Source organism: Syzygium oleosum, unplaced genomic scaffold (genome assembly GCF_021117445.2).
Source record: "Syzygium oleosum isolate NSW1041296 unplaced genomic scaffold, Sole_v2.1 Sole_v2.46, whole genome shotgun sequence".
In the NCBI taxonomy this organism is placed as follows: domain Eukaryota; kingdom Viridiplantae; phylum Streptophyta; class Magnoliopsida; order Myrtales; family Myrtaceae; genus Syzygium; species Syzygium oleosum.
Window position 1 is genome coordinate 1,291,370 of NW_026607530.1, and position 23,820 is coordinate 1,315,189.

At 41.5% G+C, this 23,820-nt stretch overlaps 3 protein-coding genes across 4 annotated transcripts; 1 reads left to right on the top strand and 2 right to left on the bottom strand.

Annotated features, from left to right (window-relative positions):
- The first annotated feature begins 8,412 nt into the window (after window positions 1-8,412).
- On the top strand, window positions 8,413-12,626 carry LOC115687369 (aspartyl protease family protein At5g10770-like). The gene is made up of 3 exons (XM_030612900.2): window positions 8,413-8,672; window positions 10,750-11,205; window positions 11,467-12,626. The coding sequence occupies exons 1-3, from the start codon at window positions 8,495-8,497 to the stop codon at window positions 12,291-12,293; spliced, it is 1,461 nt and encodes a 486-aa protein (XP_030468760.2). The 5' UTR covers window positions 8,413-8,494; the 3' UTR covers window positions 12,294-12,626.
- A 4,289-nt stretch (window positions 12,627-16,915) lies between these two features.
- On the bottom strand, window positions 16,916-18,248 carry LOC115687370 (protein ENHANCED DISEASE RESISTANCE 2-like). The gene has a single exon (XM_030612901.2). The coding sequence runs from the start codon at window positions 18,162-18,164 to the stop codon at window positions 17,223-17,225; it is 942 nt and encodes a 313-aa protein (XP_030468761.1). The 5' UTR covers window positions 18,165-18,248; the 3' UTR covers window positions 16,916-17,222.
- Window positions 18,249-20,461: 2,213 nt separating this feature from the next.
- Window positions 20,462-23,433, bottom strand: LOC115687410 (uncharacterized). 2 transcript variants are annotated; one of them, XM_030612962.2, is made up of 2 exons: window positions 23,038-23,431; window positions 20,462-20,759 (listed from the first exon to the last, which is right to left on the bottom strand). In XM_030612962.2, the coding sequence occupies exon 1, from the start codon at window positions 23,221-23,223 to the stop codon at window positions 23,071-23,073; it is 153 nt and encodes a 50-aa protein (XP_030468822.1). In that variant the 5' UTR covers window positions 23,224-23,431; the 3' UTR covers window positions 20,462-20,759; window positions 23,038-23,070. The 2 variants fall into 2 exon arrangements, with proteins under 2 accessions (XP_030468822.1, XP_056162551.1); XM_056306576.1 differs by having other exon boundaries at window positions 20,715-22,092; window positions 23,038-23,433.
- Between the last annotated feature and the right edge of the window lie 387 nt (window positions 23,434-23,820).

A 23,820-nucleotide genomic window follows, 5' to 3' on the forward strand; every position in this document is an offset into this window, starting at 1 on the left:
ATAAGAATATCTTTGAGTAGTATTCTCAACCATATTGCATGACAAACGCATGAAGATGCAGCTACATATTCAGCTTCACATGTCGACAGAGTAACACTTGATTGCTTCTTTGATGACCACGTGAAAGCAGTGTCGCACAAGAAAAATATAAATCCCGTGGTGCTTTTTCGATCGTCAATATCTCCATCATAATCACTATCCGAATAAGCTTTAAGTTTGAAAGATTCAGAGCAATAATAGTGTAAACCATGAGAAATAGTACCTTTGATATACCGAAGTATTCTCTTTGCAGCTTTAAGATGAGATGATTTCGGCTTCTCCATGTATCGACTTACAATTCCAACACTATACATAATATCCGGTCTCGTGCATGTCCAGTATCTCAAACTTCCAATCAAGCTTCTATAATATGTCGAATCAACATCGGCACCATCATCAAACTTCGAAAGCTTGGTTCCACACTCCATTGGTGTATTGACCGGCATACAGATCTTCATGTTGAATTTTTCAAGGATATTTTCTGCATATCCTTTTTGGGAAATAAAAATCCCATTGGCACTTTGCTTCACTTCGATACCAAGAAAATAATTCATGAGACCATTATCGGTCATCTCAAATTCTTTTACCATCGATGCCTTAAAAGCATCAATCATCGCCGAATTATTTCCTGTAAAAACAAGATCATCAACATATAAACAGGCGAGTAGAATATCACCTTTTTCTTGCTTCAAATAGAGTGCATGCTCGTATGGACATTGAGAAAATCCATTCGCCTTGAAATATGCATCAATTCTAGAATTCCATGCTCTCGGTGCTTGTTTAAGCCCATATAGAGCTTTCTTCAACCTTAGCACTTTGTCTTCATAACCTTTCACAACAAACCCCTTGGGTTGTTCGACATAAATTTCTTTTTCAAGGATGCCATTCAAGAATGCTGATTTGACATCCATTTGATAAATCCGCCAATTATTTTGAGCAGCAATGGAAATAATCAATCTAATCGTTTCCATGCGGATGACAGGGGCAAAAACTTCATCATAGTCGATTCCGGCTTTTTGCTTGTACCCCTTCGCGACTAATCTAGCTTTGTACCTTGTTACTTCACCTTTCTTATTTTTCTTGGCCTTGTACACCCATTTAACACCAGTTGATTTCTTGTCTTTCGGAAGATTAGCAAGCTCCCATGTTTGATTTTTCTCGATGGCTTCAATTTCTTCGTTCATGGCTTTCCTCCACTTTTCTTCTTTGGCCGCATCATCATAAGCAAGTGGTTCATAATCTGCAAGAAGACATATAAGATGAAGCTCTTCGGTAGCTTCGTAAATTTCAAATAATCTTCTTGATCTTGGCACTAGCGGTTCATCGACACTATTTGAAGAGGATGGTATTGATGAACTTGAATAAGATGTTGGAGAAGAAGGTGAAGGTTGATCTTTCAACTCCGTTTGATCGGAATCATCACGAACATTCGCTTCTTCTTTTAGATTTTCTTCCCACATTCCATCTTCATCGAACTTGACATCTCTACTTACATACACTTTTAAAGTGTTAGGGTCAAATAATCGATAGGCTTTGGATGATGAGTCATACCCGATAAAGATGAGCTTTTTGCTCTTGTCTTCAAGTTTCGATCTTTTTTGATCCGGGATATGAGCATATGCAATGCTCCCAAAAATTCTCAAGTGCGAAACACTTGGTGTTCTCCCGGTCCATACCTCTTGTGGAGTTACGCCTTCAAGTCCATATGTTGGACATCTATTTTGAAGATAGACGGCACACGAAACAGCTTCTGCCCAAAGTTCCTTGGACAAATTTTTGCTCTTCAACATGCTTCGAACCATATTAAGAATGGTTCTATTTTTCCGTTCAGCCACACCGTTTTGTTGAGGAGAATACGGGGCTGTCAAGAAACGTCGAATACCATGATTTTCACAGAATTTGTTGAATATGGCTGAGGTGAATTCTCCACCACGATCAGTCCTCAAAGCCTTGATAAAATAGCCGCTTTCCTTTTCAGCCAGGTTCTTGAATTGTTTGAAAATATCAAACACTTATGTCTTTTCTTTCAAAAAATACACCCAAGTTTTCCGAGTAAAATCATCAATAAAAGTAACAAAATATCGATGATTAGCATATGAGTGAGGATTGATCGGGCCACACAAATCAGAATGAATCAACTCAAGCGGTTTCTTCGCTCGATAAGTCGCCTCCTTCGGAAAGCTAGTTCTGGAATGCTTGCCGATAACACACCCTTCACATAATTGATCGGGATGATCAATATGTGGTAAGCCATAAACCATCTTCTTGCGAGAAAGCAAATTGAGTCCGCCAAAATTGAGATGGCCAAACCTCAAATGCCACAACCATGAAGGATCATCTACGCACGTCTTTAGACATCGAGACATCTCACTCTTTCTATTAAGAATAAACATCCTGTTCTTCGACATCTTCACATTTGCAATCAATTTATTATTCCGATCTCTCAATATAAGATTAAGATATCTCATATGAACAGTATAACCTTTCTCCAGAAGTTGTCCCAAACTCAAGATATTGCTTGACATTTTTGGAACATAATAAACATTAGTAATAAACTGACATGCACCATTCTTTAAGCGAATCAAAATTATACCTTTCCCTTCAACAAGAATTTTAGAGTTATCACCGAATGAGACATTCCCTTTAATTGTCTCATCTAACTCGGCAAACATCTCCTTTCTCCCACACATGTGATTACTTGCGCTGGTATCCAAATACCACGTATCGCTTTGACCTTCTTCATCTTCTTTGAATGCCAATAAGAGAACTTGATCATCATTATTTACCAAGTTTGCATTTTCATCTGGTCTACTACTTTTTTTATTCGAGCAGTTAGAAGCATAATGGCCAAGTTTATTGCAATGATAACATCAGATTTTAGATTTATCATACCATTGGCTTGTCGAGTTCTTTCCTCTTCCACGAACACCTCTTTGGTACTGGTATCCACCATCACTTCGAGCAGGATCTCCTCTGCTTCGTCCGCGACCTTTTCCTCGAAAGTGACCTCGGCCACGACCTCGATCACGATCTTGATTTGTCTCGCGATTTTGTATGGGATCTCTTCTTTGCTCCTTTTCATCTCGTATGGTCAACTGCGTTTGGAGAACTTCCTCCACCGGTTCAATCTTTTTCTTTCTAAACCTTTCTTCATGGGCTTGTAATGAACCCATAAGTTCATCGACCGTCATGGCATCAAAGTCTTTGGATTCTTCGATTGCAACCGCAATATAATCATACTTCTTGTCTAAGGACCGAAGTATTTTCTCAACAACACGAACATCGGAAACTTCTTCTCCGTTTCTTTTCATCTGATTAACAATTGCCAAAATTCTCGTGAAATAATCAGCAATCGATTCAGATTCTTTCATACGAATTACCTCGAATTCGCCTCTCAAGGTTTGAAGGCGAATCTTCTGAACTTTCTGAACTCCTTGATGTGTGTTTTGAAGAATCTCCCATGCCTCTTTAGCGGTAGTGGCGTTCGAAACTTTTTCGAACATGGAATCATCTAACGCTTGATAGATGATCGACAGGGCATATTGATCTTTCGTTCGAGCCTTCTCCAAGGCATTTCTCTGATTCTGGTTCAACGTGGCTTCATCCTCTGGCTCATCATAGCCAGTGTTAACAAATTCCCACACACTGTAGGCGCCGAGTAGAGCTTTCATTCTAACAGCCCAGTTACCATAATTTTCTTTGGTAATACGAGGGTATTGAAGAGGAAGCTGATTGTTCGTTGAGGCCATGATCACGAACCGTAAGCTCTGATACCAATTTGTTGAGCGTCAGAGGCGCGGCACCAATATTGATTTGATGAAAGGAATTTTTGAAGGTGAAACAATCGCAATTCGCGTCTTTCTATTGCATGTCTCAATTACAAGAGAAATAGACTATATATAGACCATAGTTTGATTCGAAATAAGAAACCTCTTTCTAGGAAACCTATTCTAATTAGGAAATCTAATTGACTTAGGAAACTTTCCTAAAATATAACTAGAAACAATATCTCACAATATCTATCAAAATATGGAAATACGAACAGACTCAAAAAGGAAACAAGTACTAACAAATTTGGTTTAATTTCTAACATCGTTTAGGAGTGAAATTATAAATTCCTCAAAAGTCTGCAAATGAAAGATGTGAGTCTTTACCTTACCAAAAAAAAAAAAAAAAGATGTGAGTCTTTCTCTCGTATCCATCCATGTTAGTGACGTCAGTTAAAACGTCAAATAATCAGCTTCATTGATGGTTGAAACCCATCTATTCCATAAGAGTAACACCATACTCAGAAAATCAACTTAGAACCTCCGGCTCCTACGTCTTCCACTCTCTCATCTATCCCGTAATGATAACACGCTACTGTCACAAAAACGCATAACAACGATATGGGAGCCCTTCCGAGGTAACAAGTAATTGCCAAAATGACATATCAGTGACATTCTTTATCTCATCAAGTTCCCAGAAGAAATAAGAATGTAAAGTTCCTTGCATCTCCAACGTGAGATCAATCATATCAAGGCAGAACTCTTCCTTTCCCTTTCCCCATTAGTTTTCACCGTCATCATCTCGTCCTCCAAAAATCTAGTTCTTGTGTGATAGAGAGAGCAAACTGCTTTCTTAAGGGTCCAGAAAGTCATTCCACATCTTGTCGCTTTTCAACATCGGACGAGGAAGAATTCCCAAACTATGCTGAACTGCACATTTACAGATGCAATGCTCTTGTAAACTAGTCCAACTCCAAAGGTCAACTAAAGTTTACATAGTAAGAAACGTGAATCAAGAGATATACAAGCTGAAAATGGAGTTTCTCCTCCAAAATCAAGCTGACCACCTTTAATCTCTGCCAGGTCCTACTGTCTAATTCTTCCTTCAGGGAGTCTACTCTGTGATTTCTCTTGCATGCTATCCAAAGATAAGGTTCCTCTTCAAAAATGATGTCTCTCTCCATGTTCATCTTAAAGTTAGCTCTATCCATCAAAGCTAGACATATCAAGTTTTCTTTAAATGAATGATAGGTTTGACTTGCAGCTGTTAAACACAATCAGGTCATCCGCCATGATTCGGCGTGAGGGCATGAACATCCGATGGCTCAGCTCATCTCCAGTTTGACGAAGTAAACTAATTACAGTGACTTCGTATCCCAATTATGTCCTTGCCTCAACAGAAGTAGTCTAATCCACAACTTCACGAGACATGATTTCTTTCCAGGAGTTTTCCATCGTGTGGTAGTAATAATGGAGCTTAAAATAATGCATGAAAGAGACCTTAAAGTGTGAACAAGGAGAAAGATATGTCTGAAGTAAAAGATACCGGGCTTTAGAAGACTATAGTATGTGAATGTACTCGAGCAAGCTTTAGAAAAAGAAGGAAGAAAACTTGATAGCTGCCAATTGACGGTGTCTTCACCTGTCTCTCCTTTTTAAAGGAATGGTATTCTATTCTAGGAGGGTCTTGAAAAATCTATCTAATCCTTCTAGTTGTATCGACTGTTGTCGAGTACTTATTAGAGTCAGAACAGTACTTCCACTTAAGCCTTGTGAACAGTTACTACAAGAACAAACAAAAGAAGAGCTGATTCCCATGATGTGAACCTACCACCTAATCCCATTTGATTGATCTTTGTAGGTCACTCAATCAAAGCATGATTGAGTGAATTAAAAAGAGAAACGGGGACCGTGGGAAAAGAAAGTGAACCCCTTTTCAGTTTTTCTTGTTTTTTCATTCTTTATTTAAGTGTGAATATGTTCACACTCATATCAATTTGGGAGGCTGTTAACCTATCAATTCTCTGCCATCTCCCTCCTTTGGATTGATTCCAGCTTTTCTCCACCACCCACTTGATTGGGCTGCACAAGTTAGGTCTCTACCCATAAAGATAAACAAGAATCTTCTCTCTCTCTCTCTCTCTCTCTCTCTCTCTCTCTCACACACACACACACACACACACACAGATTCCAGGTTCTGGCCATCTTTAATTCCGGAAGAAATGACTCGCATGGGTTCACACGAGAATAAGATTCTAGCGCAACATGAAATGCTTGGAAGGTCCACCACTAAGCCCGACTTAGGAGTGAACTTTGCTGGCTTTAGCCGGCAATGAAAATGATGGGGAGGTTGAAGATTCCGTGCCTTGTTTTCGTTTTTATGCTATAAACCATTTTCAGACTTATATAATGGAGAAAGATATCCCTTGCACTTAGAGACTTCAAGTGGGAACAGTGGCATTGCATCAACGAAATTCTAGGAAAGTCATCTGGGTACAGTCATGCCTAATGGACGACCAAAATACATGAGGTTGGTTCAAGGCCACTCCCACTTCCAATAATTGTTTTCCCCACATTGGTCTTGTGTGGAGCCAACGAAATTGTTTTGTGCTCTGTATTTGCGGGTTCAATAATGTTTAGCAACAAATCTATTGAGCATGAATCTTCTTTGTGATTGGATAAAGGATGTGAAATCTTTGGGATAATTGTCCAAGAAGTCCTAAACCTATTCTACGGTGGCCAATTTAGTCTTAAATCTTTTGACGATTTGCTAATTTAGTCCTAAAATTTTTAATTATGTCAAATTGGTCCTAAAACTTTTGAAGATTTGTCAATTTAGTATTAAACCTATTATTTGGATATTTGGCTGGAATGACTACATTGGCAAATCGTCAAAAGGTTTAAGACTAAATTAGCAAATCATCAAAAGGTTTAGGACTAAATTGGCAAATCATCAAAAGATTTACAACTAAATTGGCACAATTGAAAGGGTTCTGACCAAATTGGTAAATCGTCAAAAGGTTTAGGATTAAATTGGCACAATTGAAAGATTTAGAACTAAATTGACCTCCGTACAATAGATTTATGAGTTTTTGGACAATTTTCCCTGAAATCTTTGGGTGACTTCAAATTTCCATTAGGAGCTTGTAAAATCTGATTTGTAGAGATTGGAAAATCGTGTTTCAGCTTTCCCGGGTAGGAGCCACTTGTGGTTTGTCCCATCTATGCCTTAGAATGGCCTCCGTTTTGGCGAGACATCAGCCCCAGAATTTGAACGCACGTGACATTGGATACAAGCAAACGTAACCATCTCTTTAATCTATAGCCCTATTCTAAACTGATATCTGTGCATCATCTGCAGAAAAAACACAAATATTTGGTACGTCTTGGAATTGTATATTAATAGTATTGGAGAAGATCCATAGGAAAAAGAATTCTTCATAACAAGGTTATCTTGAACAATTCAATCCAATTGGCCCGAATGGATTGAGTTGGTACAAATGCAAAATGTTTATGATTGAATTTATATAATTATAATAGGTTTATGACTTTTTTGGTAATTTTTTCGGCTAGAACACAAGCAATGAAGAAGGTTTTAGGTTTATTTCAGGGATTATTGTAGAACACGAAACAACGGTCAATTCACCTATGGTTAGGCACTTAGTGAGATCATTCAGGACTATGTTTGCTTCATGAACAAAGAGCATGGAAGCTACAAATGTTAGATGAAATCTCAAAATCCTACTTTGTCGCGGCTTATAGTCGAGTGCTAGTGTTGTTTGCTACACGTCATGCACATTCCAGAGGCTTATCTCCTAATCGTCTTCTTCTTTCTTTTTTGGCTTATAGTATCAATTTGAACTATGTAAAGTGGACCCAATTCCAACACGGATCATGCGAACTTACATTAGCTGCATCATGCTAGCGAAGCATTATGGTATGGGGGAAAAGTAACTTTACAAAGCCAAAGGCTATGTTGTCTCGTAGTCCACTTATATATATATATTGGAACCACCATTGATCTATTATTTTAGAGCAATTAAGAAGACAAGAATGTTAGATTAAGAGCACTAATGTTTATCATGCATGTTGCAATGCCATATATGGAGATCAATTAAGGGTGCGTTTGTTTCGCGAAAAATAAAAGATTTGAAAAATATTTATGGGTAATCATTTTTTGGAAAATGCTTTTCAAATCATTCATTTTCCGCGATACAAACACACTTTAAGTTGCTAAAACTTAAGTTATCTATGCAGGTTAGGTAATGCATGGAATTTAAAAACATCGACCCTTTTCCTAATGGAGCCAAATCATCATGGTGGGGCTAGCCTACTTGATTAGTGCGAGCATGTCAAGTCCTGTTCGATCCGAAGAATGGAGCCATGAAAAGAATATAATAGACACGGTATGGTAGGGATGAAATGCAGGTTTAACAAGAAAAGATGAAAATACTAATAATTACAGTATATAGGAATGTGTGGGGAAAAGAAAGCAGAAGCTGCCAATGATGGGGGTGACGTGTGTATGGAGCGAATACTAACCATGCAATTAGTCGGTCGGGCTGTAGGGATGTGGTCTCCTTAAAAAGCTTATAAAGAGGCAAACCAAGATACCACATGTCATCAGAATCTGTGCTTTGAACCGGGTAAGAGGGAGCAGCACAGCAGAGAGCAAGCAAGCAAGAAAGATGGCGACTGTGGTGTTGCATCATTCGATGTCCATTAATTTTCTGAGTTGCGTGGCTGTGCTGAGCTCACTTTTGCTCAGCTGCCTCTGCTCTTCTCTCGATGACACTCATCACACCATTCAAGTCAGCTCTCTCCTGCCAGAGTCTTCTTGCAAAACCTCCCTCACCCCTCAACAAGGTCTCTCTCTCTCTCTTTTTCTCTCTCAGTTTGTGCAGTAATTAGCTTTTTGCAGCTTTTCTTGGGTGAGGTGATGGGAGATCCTAGGAATTGCTTGCTTTATCTGTGCTTTATTATCGAGATATCACGCTCCACAGATTTGATGTTAGAGAGGGTGCTGAGTGGCAATCCAAGTAACCAGCCACCATCACATAGAGTCGATGGCAAATTTGTTTACTTAGTTCACGGGAGGAAGACAGAGCCCGAGCACTTCTCAACAAAATTTTAAATTGTGAAAATTACGTGTCTATAAGAGTGATAATACCCGTCGTCGCATCGTTTGATGAGAAGTTTCCTATGTTTGACAATATAGCATGTTAAATGTAATCTATGACTTTCTTACCTTTTATTCACTACTATTTCATATTGGGTTAGTGTAGTTATTAATGACGTATTTATTAGAAATTTTTCAATTTCGAGAATTATAAATTGTCCTACCAACTTCCCAGGAAAAGGAAGGAGCACTTTGGTCTCAATCTTGATAGCCGAAACAACTATAGTTCATCTAAATTTGGAAGGAAAAAAAAAAAGAAAAACTTTCGATTGTCTTTTTACCTCACCCCTAAAAGTAGTCGGTTCTCCATGGTTCAAAAAGTGGATTATGAAGTTTTTTATTAGATTTAAATCGATTCCTGGATAGGAGGATAAAGAGTATGCTAAATCAATTACCAAATCTTTCAATTGATTTGCTAATTTTTCTTGGCCAATTGGTCTTTATTGCGCACTCACTTCTATGGTTGGACTATTTCGGTGCCTACTTTCTGTGGTCAGCCTCAGTAAACGAAGTCTGCTGCCCGTAGAACTCGTCAAGCGCCTACTACTTCCAAATTTTCGTTTGTCAAGCTAGGGAAATTCAATGTTGACCGCACCGGCCGCAATAGTTAGTCACTAAATTCACACGAAAGAAATTCGCAGTGAAATCACAGATTACATGTGCATCACGTCAGCAGGTTTAGAGCATCCCCACCCTTCAAGATCAATTTCTGTTTGCTCAAAAAATGGATGAGAAAAAACAGTACGTGCACATTCATGTTGAATACGAAGTTGAATCACAAGTGCAAGGAAACTGAATTTATGTTTAGCTTTGGACATTTTGCCAACCATATGCAGGGTAGACATCTTGAGTACTTGTAGCGATCGTCGTTATATAGATTGATTTGATCCGATATGATTCTTGTTTTGTTCCTTTCATTATGAAACGACCAAGTTTAGGGCAATCTCAATGCTATTCGATAGGTACATGCACGGACAGGCGATCTCCTCACATGAAAGAAGTTTTCAAAAGGTGATCTAGATAAGATTTTCCAAGTATTCAATTGATTACTGTCCTTTTCACAAAGCAAAATATTCATGTGAGTAAACAATAGTTTTCTTGGACAGATGCAGAAACACTGTAGCTAAATGATTTCTTGGAGGAATCGTATTACTCGTGTTACCTAATAATCTTCCAAAACAAGTTCACACGTGATGTTCCCACGTTTAAGCCCAAAAGGCCTTTCATTGTCAGTTTGAAAATGAATGAACAAGAGCAGAAAGAAGAAGAGAGAAACACCTGCATTACCAATTGAAATTACAAAGAAACTTCTCCCACTTATTTTGAAGAGAATTCTCACATCTGATGAAGAATTCACTGCACTGCGTGACCAAGCTCATTTGACTAGGAAAAGAACGAAAGTTTTTCAGGCTGTGGATGGAAATCCGTGAACGAGCCTCGTTCTTTTTCAGTGATGAAGCTTCTCATGGTTCGAGTTCACTAACTGTTGGTGGAGGAAAAATGCTTCACAGACGGCCGACTTGATTATCGAGAACCGATAATTGATGACTTCCCAACGTAATGCGAATTGAAAAGGTCGGTGTGTATCTTTAGAGAATCGCGTTCTGCTGGATTCTTCGTCATCTGTGTCCCGCTAACAAGAAGTCCAATAGGTCATCATATTTAGGTTGTCTGGCAAACATCTATTCATTTAACTTTAATCACAATCGGAAGCTTCCTCCCTCCATGTGTTTGTTCATTTTATGTGCTCATTTTTTTTCTCAGTTGATGACAAAAGATCATCGCTAAGAGTGGTCCACAAGCATGGCCCATGCTCACAACTGGTTCAGGACAAAGCAAATGCACCAACCCATGATCAAATCCTCCTCCGAGATCAATCAAGGGTCAAGTCAATTCAATCAAGGTTCTCCAAAATCACTAGTGCCAGTGCCAGTACCAGTGAGACCAATCGCGTGAGGGACTCAAAGGCTGATCTTCCAGTGCAGTCGGGCAGCACGGTCGGCGCGGGCAATTACATAGTGACGGTGGGCCTTGGCACGCCGAAGAAGGAACTGTCCCTCATTTTCGACACGGGTAGTGACCTCACTTGGACCCAGTGCGAGCCGTGCGTGAGATACTGCTACAAGCAAAAGGAGCCAACTTTTAACCCTTCACTGTCCGCATCCTATACAAACATCACTTGTTCCTCCTCACTTTGCTCTGCCCTCATTTCTGCCACAGGTAACGTTTTTTACAATCAAATGAAAATTTGGTGATCAGAGAAAATTCAACTGTCTTGAAGGTTAACAGGAAAAGGAACAAATTTGTCAGCATGAGACAAGAATGTGGTTAATAAACGAGCTCGCATCGCTGGAGTGAAAGCTTAGACAATGATCTTAGGCCTCAAAATCTTAACAGAATTCTGCAAGACTTAGAACAAGTTTAGGACTGCAATCTCTCTGATGAATTTTAAGAACTTTGCTTCTACATGTTTGTATGCAGGAAACACTCCGGGGTGCTCGGCATCCACATGTGTCTACGGCATACAATATGGAGACTCCTCGTACTCGGCCGGGTTCTTCGGAAAAGAGAAATTGACATTGACATCCACAGATGCATTTGACAATTTTTTATTTGGTTGTGGCCAGAACAACCGTGGCCTCTTCGGTGGTTCCGCGGGGCTGCTTGGACTCGGCCGAGACAAACTTTCTCTAGTGCAACAAACCGCGAGCAAGTACGGCAAGTATTTTTCGTATTGCCTACCATCATCATCTAGCTCCACTGGACACTTGACCTTTGGCAAAGGCAGTGGAGCATCTAGTTCCGTAAAATTCACACCCTTGGCTACAATCTCGCAAGGCGATAATTTTTATGGTATCAACATAGAAGGAATAAGCGTAGCCGGGACTAAACTATCAATCTCCTCGAGTATTTTCTCGAACGCCCCTGGGATCATAGACTCGGGCACCGTGATCACTCGCTTGCCGCCCACGGCGTATAGTGCACTCTCTAGGGCTTTCAAGAAAATGATGACAAAATATCCGACGGCACCTGCTCTTTCGATCCTAGACACCTGCTATGACCTCAGCAAGTATAGCACGGTGTCAATACCGAAAGTCAGCTTCTATTTTAACGGTAGGATCAACATCGACTTGGAACCTTCAGGAATATTGTATGCTGCGAGTGCGTCACAGGTCTGCCTGGCATTTGCTGGGAATGGGGACGACACGGATGTTTTGATATATGGGAATGTGCAGCAGCAGAGTTTCGAGGTGGTGTACGATGTCGCTGGATTGAAGCTTGGGTTCAGTCCAAAGGGTTGTGCCTAAAAATGAGCTAGTGATGGGGAAAAACCGTGCACTAGCTCTTGATGTTTACTGATACTTACAAAGGTAGGAGACTATGATTTTAGAATAATGATCCGCGCGCCAAAAGAATGTGGTATACAGATTGTTGTTGTAAGCTGGGAATCTGGTTTGGCTTCCATATATATTTTGGTGCAATCAAGACTATCTAGTGTAAAAGCAAATAGAAGAAAATAAGTGATAGGAAGACACTGTTACAATCAATTTGATTGCTATGTAAGACACTGTTAATGATCAATATGATGAGCCTCACAGCTTTAAGATTCACATAAATCAGAAAGCTGAAGCTTTGTGCTATCACTGCCCATCTTATTTCTCCTCTCTGGTGTAGGACTATAGACGGGCATAAGACCTCTTCTGAATTTGGTCATCTTGTGGTGGTTGTTTCTTGGAATTTTCTACTCGGGTGTTCTTGTTACCAATCTGAACTGAGGGCTAACAGATCATTCTCAGAGCAAGTTGTTTTCATGTGTGAAAGGCACTTGCGAAGAGATAGCGTACCAGCTGCTTTAAAATCAGTGGTCGATACAGAAAGAGAAGCCCCCAAAAGTAGTTTTGCCATTTTTATAGGCCTTTGATGTCATGTTGATGTCCTTTTTCTTGCCCATTGGTCCTCATGAATGGGCCATTATCGATGTGGAAGGCCATGAGTGGACAGAGGATGTCCATATCAGTCGGTTAAATTAGAATTCTTTTGTGAAAACGACGCGCATACATATAGAATGAAGTGGAAAATGAAAAGAAAATGATGTGTCTAGTTAAAACAAGGGCACAACCCATGAATGACACCATCTTAATCAACCCTGCCACGTCTCGATTTAAAATCTATCAAATGAAACCATGATGATGTAGGATTTATTGATCATGGAAGTTTTCAAATTCATTCCGCTCGGCTTCGTGAAAACGCGAAACTTCAAGTGGATGGACTCCCGATAGTTTAGCTAGTAATTCTAAGATTCAGAACGTGTTACAAACAAACCAACAGCTCCAGTTTTCGGTCAAATTAAATTACTTGAAACACGACAAAATCTCTCCCACTGAACTACATCTGGTTTTGGGCTGCAGAGGGTGGACGTTTAGCATGATGAGAAGATGACTCATAGCCGGCTAGGACAGTAACACCCACTAGCTACTTCTATGCGCACGCGCGCATGGTTGCTGAAAGCAAAAATCTAACATTGTTTGCACCGAGGATTCAGTGTCACTGATTGACAACGACATTGCAGATTTGAGTTGAGTTGGGTTTTTCAAAGGAACCAAGTTAGTGCAAGCATTCGTATGTTGGAGAACAAAGAAATGGTGAGGCTCGCCCACTTTCTTAGTCTTACACAGCATGTGCTTTTATGGCCACTATGGAAAGTCCCACGATTCAGTTCATCATCCACTTCTGGTGGCTTTTTAGCTGCAGAATCGGTTTTCTTTTCAACGCAACAAATAAGGGTGAATTCCCTAAAAAAACCCTCCACTTTAGGTCAAGTCCTAAATCTGCCCCAAATCTTTTTTTTTGTCTCAGAAAAAATTTCAAACTTTAGGTTCAGTCCCAAATCTGTCCCGAACTTTTTTTTGTCTCGGAAAAAACCTCAAACTTTAAGTTCAATCCCAAATCTGTCCCAAAATTTGTTTTGTGTAAAAAAAATCAGCAAATTTCAATTTATTTTCACAAATATACTCCCGTGATCCAATCCCAACTTGACGTGATACTTCCACGTCGATAACAAATCCATGTCAGCAAAGTAATGAGGCGATAGGTATAGATCGATGACGCATTTCCACTTCAATAACAAATCTAACCCAATAAAAATTATTGAAATTCTCTAAAATAAAACCGTTCTAGGATATGAAAGTTAGGGACGATAACAAATCCATCCCAAAAAACTTTTTTTAATTTAAAAAAAAATTCAATTTTTAGGTTCAGTCCAAATTTGCCCCGAACTTTTCTTTGTCTAAAAAAGTGCCCCATTACTTCGTTGATATGGATTTGTTCTCGGCGTGGTAATGCCACGTCAAGTTGGGACTGGATCGCGGAAGTATATTTTTGAAAATAAATTGAATTTTGGTGATTTTTTTTACACAAAACAAAATTTGGGGTAAATTTGGGACTAGACTTAAAGTTTGGGATTTTTTATGAGACAAAAAAAAATTCGGGGTAGATTTGAGAATGGACCTAAAGTTTAGGGTTTTTTCTAAGATAAAAAAAAAATTCGAAGCAGATTTGAGATTTGAACTAAAGTTGAGGGTTTTTTTTAGGGAATTAGGCTCAGCAAATAAGAGATGTAGTTACAACAAGTGAGTGGCAAACACAAAACCCACAAGAAAAATGGGCCGACACCGGTTGAATCGTGCAGATAGCCCAATTCGGCTCTATTGAGGCAAACTTCACCTCACATTCATGTGGGCTTTAAGTTGAGGTGCATTCGCCTCGTTTTGTTGCGGGCTTTCTTGAGTCGTCACTTGTTGAGATGGGGCTAAATCAAACTCCTGGAAACATATCTCCTGATATCATGATACTTACTGAATGGAATGTTTAGCAGGTTCAGATCGAACAGTCGACGTAATTCAAACTCTAGACCGAGTGGACATACAATGCTGCAGTTTTCTGCACGGCAGTTTTAGATCACAGCAAGCTAAACCCGACATATCACTTTGCAATCCTTTGAAAACGGTTCTTCGATCAAGACTCGGGCGAATCCCCGGGTAAAAGCAGTACACGGGGATAAAGGCTTGGAACCCGATTCTTTGCTAGGCCGATTCATGTGCACCACACATGATGACTTTCTGCGCGTAGCAATAGCAGCACATGGCGCTACAAAAGTCGCTCTTTTTATATGTGGAAAAGGACGACGACTATTGATCTTTCTGACTCAATTCTTTTCTTCACCAGCGGCTCCTGCTTCTTGACTGTCCTGGGAATAATACAACTTTCTCGAGGAAAAAAAAATACTCTCCACGCATTTATTAAGGATTCCTATTCAAAGTAGGGGGCGAAAGCAAAGTGAAAGAACATGGAGATCTTGCAAAATCTGGTCTATAAGCCTTTTGGCCCGGTGATGGGGCGTGTGCATGATGCATCTGAATATTGCCAACCACATGATGACATGGAGAAAACTCAGAAAAAGCGAATCGATATAGCAATGCCAAATATGATTGTCATTATAAGAATAATATTGGGTTTGCCTACGGATTTGTCATGTGAGCCCACAGACAAAAGTGGCCATCGCACTTGAGTTGGGGAGGATCAATCATCTGAGTTCGTACAATAGGCTCATCGAGAATTAGTAAGACTTTCAGCGCCCTCGTTTGAAAGCTACCGTGTTACATTTGATGAACAGAGCAAACAGAATGATTATGGAAAAGAGAAGGAAAATGAAAGCTATGCCCTCGTATGCGTACTGCGTGGAACTTTGGTTCTCATGCGACGGGTAGGTATCGCCTTTTTATTTGAACCATGTTCGACAACACATGAACCAAGAACGAGCCATAAATCAATAGTGGGGCCCCGACCTATGATCCTTGAGGCACTATAGCACTAGCAGTGCCTTATCAACTTATGAACCCTACCGCTTCTGCAGTACCTCGAGTTGGCACACACCCCTAAAATGGGGTACCGAGAGTTCTTTTGTATCCATGAATCAATCAACGTGAAACATGATAACACTCTTTTATCAGAATCGATTTGTACACTTTAACCATGTTCTAAGGAAAGGTAAACTAACTGTGTTACGGAAACAGTTCAATCCGCCAGATAAGTGAACGTTATGGAACGGTTCCAAAGATGCCTACTCCCCTTAAAATAATCAACTGACGGACAAGTGATCAGTGAACCACCACCACGTTCCTTGGAGTTAAAATACTCCAAAAATGAAACCCCCAATAATTCTAGTTAGTCCGAAATCACAAAATATGATGATCGAGAGAGCATTACTAACTTTCTCACGCCTTGATATCTAACGTTAAAGCTCAAAATGGGAGCTGCAAACTCAGCCGGAGTCTGGACCACGACAAACCGATAGGGGCGTCCGTGCTTTGCGCCCGGATTTGCCCTCTAATGCTTAAGTCGACACTGGGATGTGACTAAGGGGACTCCGGTAGTAGTTTTAAACAGGAGTTATAGTTACTGAGTGTATGTTTGATAGCTGAGGGTCATTGTCTAATCATGCAATGCCCCACGCCATGTACCAAGAAGGAGACAAGAAACTGTCGAAAAGCAGTACAATGATTTCAGGAAATAAGGGAGGTCCATAGACACCAAAATGTACAACCTTGCCAGCACACTTTCAACGCCCCTTCAGTTCCTAGTTGGTTCCAATTCCCAATTTCACGAAACCCACCATCTACAAATCAAAGCTCGGTGCTTTTTGGGACATCAAGAAACGGCACGCGACTCAAATGAGCACACACCAGCAATCATGCTATTCCATTGCTAAGGAAAAGGAACCCAGCAACCCCAGCTACCAAAATCTGGGCTGTCCCACCCAATACAAGTACACGACCGACCTCACCCAGAAACATCAATCTTGTCAAAAGACATATACTCTCTTCTCTTCTTACCCCTTCCTCGTTTTTCTCTAGATTATTGATGATAAGCGTTAACCAAACAAAAGGTGTTACATCATCTAAAACAAAGATGCCAGGAACAAGTGAGCTTTTCCAGAAGCAGAACTGGGCATTGTTATTTTTCGCAATAAGAATGAGATGAACTATCTACAGATATCAGTGCCCCCCATCAAAAGGGTCAATCCAATTAATTTCACATCATTCCCTGTTATTTTCTTGTTTTAGCATCAAATCAGCTGCAGAGGACGATTTACTTTGAACGCAAAGTGAATCGAGGAGAGTCATTAGAACGAAAAAAGGGTTTCACCTCTGCAGTCTTCTCCGTGCCTTCCGAATCAATCAATGGTCATCGTCATCGTCCTCGTCGTCCCCGGGAGTATGGTGGTTCACCCTAGCGAACCCGTGCCCGCGCAGGTGCGGCTGCGGCGGCTGCTGCTGCGGCGGCGGGTGGGGCGTGTCCACCACGTGCGCCGACGACATTTCCATCTGGCACACCCTGACGGCGCCGATCAGCTTCTCCGGCAGCTCGTCCTCCGCCTGGGCCTCCACCACGAAGCCCATGTCGATGGTCACGCTCGTCACGTACCCCAATGCGAGGTGCAGGATGGCGCTCGCGATCTTGGAGCTCGCGATGTCGACGTCGATCTCGAAGTAGTTCTCTCCACGGTAGTAGTTACACGTCAACGCCTTGCCCAGCAGGCACGCGCTGTAGTTGCCGACCGCCTTCTTCACGATCCAGGGCCCCTTGACGATCCGGTTCACGATCTTGAACCGGCCGTTGCGGAAGCCGTCGTCCTCGTTGACGAACCGGTAGAGGAGCGAGCCGGGGGGGATGGGTTCCTCGGCGGCGAAGTAGAACACGGCGCTGTGCTGGTCCTTCCCGGGGACCTGCAGGTTGACGGCGAAGATGAAGGACTTGAGGGAGCGGCCGCGCGCCTGGGCCCTGCGGAGGGCCTGCGCGACGCGGTTGTCGGGGCGGGCGAGGACGTTGTCCAGCCTGGCGGGGGATCGGAGCCAGTCCATGCCGGCAGGGGAGAGGAGGTAGTGGCCGGGGGGGGACTTGTGGCGGTTGCGGAGGTACGTCTTGGAGCGGAGGGAGAAGAGGTCGCCGGGCGGGGAGGCCCAGCCGTTGGCGCCGGCGTGGAGGTCGACGCGGCGGAGGGAGCCGCCGTGGATGGACTCGGCGATCCAGGAGGGGTCGGGGGACTCGGATCTGGAGCATTCGGCGGAGGGGTCCGGGTCGGGGCCGGAGCTCCGGCGGTGGTGCTTGGTGGTCCGCATTCTCTCTCTCTCTCTAGCTCGTCTACGGCCCCCCTCCTCCTGAAAGCTAGAGAGAGAGAGAGAGAGGAAGAGAAGGAGATGGGCAACGGGGGGGAATTGGGAAGTGTGTGTGCGCGTGTTGTAATAAAAGAGAGAGGAACCAAGAAGGCGTGGGAATCGGAGTGGGAGTGGATAGTGAGGCGTGGCTAGGGACTGGGGGTTTGGTGATGCATCGTTGCGGGTACGGAGGAGACACCCCTCGCTTTTCAATAAAACTGCGAAATTGCCCCTTCCTATTGACACCTCGTACATTTCGTTTGGGAGATAAAGGGCACGAATGGTCTATGAACTTTTATCTCGATGTACAACGCCGTCTCCGAACTTTTAATTTGCTCAATGTGTGATCTCTGGATTTTTGGTATATACTCAATTTAGCTCTTAAACTGTTTGAAAATGTTCAGTGTTGTCTCTAAACTTGAATTGATAGAAAGACAACATCGAATATTTTCATACATGTATTAAAAGTTCGGGGATCACGTTGAACAAATTAAAAATGTAGGGACGACATTGCATACCACATTACACATTGAGTTAAAGTTTATGAGCTATTTATTTCGATATCCCTAGAACACATCGCTTCCCTTAAGAGCTAGGCCTTCCTTTTGCGATTGTAGCATGTGACCAAGAAAATACTCTTTTGAACTCGTATGATGATGCTTGTCGATCTCCTTCACCCGCTATCGATTACCTTATTATGTAGTTGTCGATTTACCAATGTCCTTTGAGTCACTTTTAAACCAAACTCTTGATTAACCGAGCAAATGTCACCGTTTGTCGATTACAACGATTTGATCATTTTTTTTTTGTGCAAACAATGTAAGTATTATAATCAAGATTGGTCTTTTGTTTGTTGCAAAAGAGAAAAGGGACCCAAAATTCAAGAACATGCCACTTTTGCTCTCAACATGCAACGATCTATCAATATAAATTATTAGGTCTCAAGGACAAGCTCCAACCCCATTAAAGTAATATCCCTTCCCTTGAGAGCAAGGCCTTCTTTCTACAATGGTAGCGCGGGATCAAAACTCACTCTTTTGACCTCGGATTTGCCATCACATCGGGTGATGCGTGTTAGTGCTATGTGTCAAAGTGTCAACCATAGACGAGGAGTCGTACATGGCGTGCTGAAGCCAAACTAACGAAAAAGGCATTGATTATGCAAAAACTTGTCCATCCCTTGGTGCATCATATAATACAGCTCGTCCTCGTCGATGGAGTGGCAAATAACGTAGATTCTCCAACGAAGGAATGGCAAACACGTCCAGCTTGAGCTGGGGGGTCAAGCAAGCGGAAACGAAAAGGGTGACGACGACACCTTTTTCACGTACTTGTTGACTCCATCGATGTTGACGATCAAGATGGGGACACGTAGCAGAATAAAGACATAAAAGACCGAACGAATCCGCAATTTTTTGTTTAACCCAAACCTGTGGGGGAAGAAGAGCCCACCATCGCCTCATCCGTCGGCGTCGACCTGCCCCGCTTTGCAAATTTGGGCGGTGGTGTTGGCAGAGAACCTCCCCGTAAAGCGGCGCTGCTGGAGACAACTGAGGGAACGACGACTGCTAAAGCCTAAATTAGAACACGTAATTCATTCACAGATGTTGTCAGCTTAATAAGTAACGTAAATAGGAACGTGAAAGGACATAAATATTTTTTAAGTTACATGCCGTTTCTCGTTTTATCTTTTCAATCTTCTTAATGGGTTGTGTCAATTTCACGGAGTGAGTCAATGCCCATGCTTGGAATGAAGTGCAAGAGAGAAGGGGCAGCGTTTGCCACCGTGTTGATTTTTCTTAAAGGCCAAGGATGGGGAGGGAGAAAAGCATGCCTAGCAAATGGACTTTCCATCCCTTCCACCACTAAACTTCACAAAGAAGGTCACTTTGCTCGGCTAATGTGGAAAGGTGGACCACATTGCTGGACTTTCCATCCCTTCCACCATTAAGCTTCACGAAAAGATCACCTTGCACTGCTAATGTGGAAAGGTGGACCACATTGCTGGCAAAGACTATTCCTCCACTATAGATCGAGTTTTTCCCAAGCCCCTAATTGTAAGGAAAAACAAAAAGAAATATCCTTGCCAGGTGAAATAGCATTTCTCTACTTTCATTTAGATCAACTAAATGTGCAGACAAGATAATGGTAATTTGTCAAAAGCACTTTAGTGAGCATAGTTCATACGGGTCAGCATCCTACCAACACAAACATTTTCAACATCCAACCAACAGCTTGAGGCGGCCTAATGCGAAAGTTGGTACCCCGAAGGAAACCTTCATTCACTCAGAAAACGGTACGCAATGTCAACTGGATGGCCGGTAGCATAGGTTAACAGAATGACACCGGACAAATCGAATCCAATACACCAACCACTCATTAAACATCTACTAAACACAAGACTTCCAAAATTATCTGTACAAAGTAAGAGCAATGACTTTGAACGTAATGAGAAGGTATGATGTAAGAAAACATGCGTGAAAAGTTCTCGCCCCGTATATCTAGCAATCCATCTTTTGAATTTTCCCCAAGATGGATCATCCTTGAGCTGTAAACTTCCTGCGGTATAATTAGATACCATTAGTTTCCTCATCACTGCAAGGAGACAGTCTATCTGTTTTGAATATGATAAAAGACACTAGTGTGAGCACATTGAAAAAGCACAGAAGTAACCATCATCTCCCAAAATGTATCCACTCGGATCAGAAAGCTGAAAGTAAATCTTAAAAATTCATTTCGAGCTACTCAGAGACACAAACCTAGACGTGTAAAATGGGTGGGTCGGGTCACAAATGGTCCAACCCAAATTGGCCCATTAACCTGTTTATGACCCATTTATGCGCAATGTAATTTTCTTGACCCATACCCGATCCGACCCGACCCATATTGTTAAAACACTTCCATATTTAACACTTCCATACTAAATATAATTAACCTATTTATGATCCACTTACTAATAAATGGGTTAAAAAATGGGTTTATGACCCATTTTGACAGGTCTACACAAACCTAAGTATTATCATGATCATCTTGTCATATGGATCGCTAACCACCGTGTTAACTATGAAGGTAAAGCAGCAAGACATATCTAGGAAAAGAAATAAGAAGACAGCAAGCACGTGATGCAAAGATCCACTATGCTAAGGCTGTAGATAACGCAGACAACTCCCCTAAACAGTCTATTATGTACAAATAGTACAACATAAGCACTCTTTTGAGACACACTATATCCACCTTCAAGACCAAAAGGTTCAAATTCCTAGATGTACAGATAAAGAGTTCAGGAAGTCACTAGCCCAATGGAATTTAAATATTCAGAGTGTGATTGGAAACACTACAGCTAAACAAATCGGGCAAAGTTCTGCACATAGGAGAAAAAGAAAAAGGCCAGTTGAATTTAAGAGACTGAGGAAGCATTCTCCTTGTAAGTATCTATTATTTTGCAGTAAAACATGGCAAAAGAAGTTCACACGCTTAGAGAATCAACAGAAAATGTCCTCTGGAATGACTATGCTAGTTATATTACAAGAGGAGAAAAAATGAGAATCAACAAATTGGTATTCAAGAAAAGGAGAAAGTGATTGAAGTCAATCTCCCAGCAGCTTGCATAGTTCCCTACAATCACCCCAAAAACAGGGGGAAAGAGACTTTTCACTATCAGTAAGGACTACAAAAACAGAGGCTTTTCCCTGTCTTCTCCTCCCTCGAGAACAAGCAGGTGATTTCTTGACTGTTGAAGGAAGCAATGCTACCAGGCCTCTAAACATTTTGCATCAATACAAAGCCAATGAGACTGAGAACTGCATTTGTTACAGCATATTTAATGGATACTAATCGAGCATGTGACTGATTCCTTCCCACCATAATCACCATATTCCCCTGTGACTTTCACCTGAACCAAAGCTACTTCAAATCAATTCAAACAAGATTGGGCAACTACACCCACTCATAACTTACCTAGCAATACTATGGCCTTTAGAGCAGGTAATTAAGATGAGATTTTTCCTCATGAGGCTTATCTTCTACTTTATCTTCAAACCAAAAAGAAAATAAACAGATTTGCCTAGACTCACAACAAATAAAATTGTATCTGCAAAAATGTCCTTCCTACTATAATATACTTAACATAAACAAAAATTATCACTAAAATAGGAAGCAGTGGACCCTCAGGGTTGGCGGGCATTCCTGGCCCCTTGCTTCCAAGTGTTTGATGAAATTCTGAATGTGCAATCACCAACTTTGGGACCCTTCCCTTTTTCCACAAAGAATCATAATCCAACGATTCTGTTGTCGACCCTCAGATGTGCCTTCTCAAAAGCACCTAGGCACCTATAAAACCTCGTGCAACTCTTCATGAAATATCATAACCCCATTTCCCAGATGTTTGATGCAATTCCTAATGTGCAATATCCAACCTTCGCACTCTTATGACTTTTAACCGGATAATAATAACCCCTTGCCTTCTCAAAAGCACTCAGGCACTTTTAGTGTGTTATAGCACAATAGGAAGATCACAGCAGATTCGCAACAGTCAGTATAAGATTCTCCACAAGATAAGCTTATTGATCCGAGCAAATGTCTGTGCACATGAACTAGTCGTAGAAATTGCTTTCACTGACCGAAACAAACAATTGTCAACATGGCAGGGTTACATTCCTCTCTCAACTTCTAACAACTCCAAACAATGGCAACGACAGCAATGCGCTCAACCTTCCTTCTAGGACTTCTTGTCAACACTTCCAAAAATATCAACAAAAAAACATGGACTATATGATGGCGAACGCCGCGAAATCGTGACGAGAACAGGTTCCATCACAAATCAGGGTTTTCGACAAACCTTCGCTACATCATTAGCAAATCGACAGGTTCTTCAGTGAGCCTTCCTTCTCTGAGGCTGCTTCTCCGTAGCCAATCTGTATATCCAGTATACCAAAGCGAAGACATGAGCAGCGATGAGGAGAACCACCAAGTAAGGCGCTGCTTCAATGAGCCACGGCCTTGAAGATGCTTGCTGGTTCGCCATTGGAAGCAGACGAAGCTCCGGCAAATCGACGCTCCGAATTCGCTCTAGGGTTTCCACGGATTCCAGCCGGCTTCGCCGGCCGAGGGATTGCCTATAACGGCGAAGAGAGGGTGCGGTCGCCGGGATCTGCTCTCGGCGGGAAGAACGGTATTCGAGCTCTACAGCTGGTGGTGAGTCGCTGTGGCCTGTGGGAACTGTACCCGATGGAGCATTAGCTCCTTTTTCTTTTACCTTTTACATTTCTTTTTATAATTACCCAAATAGTCCCCGAATTTTGGCCAACTATACAGTGTGGCCCCTGAACATTTCATTTATTCAATGTGGTCCCTGAATTTTATCCCAATATGTAATATGATCTCTAAACTTTTAATTTGTTTGATATACTCCATAAACTTTTGGTAAATGCTGACTCTAGCCTATGAAAATATCTAATGTTCTTTCCATTAATTCAAGTTTTGGAATAACATTGAACATTTGTATATAACTCAGGAACTAAATTTATACATGCATTGAATATTTATGGACCACATTGAACAAATTAAAAGTTTAGGGATCACGTTGCACAATTAGCCATAATTCAGGGATAATTTGTGTTAT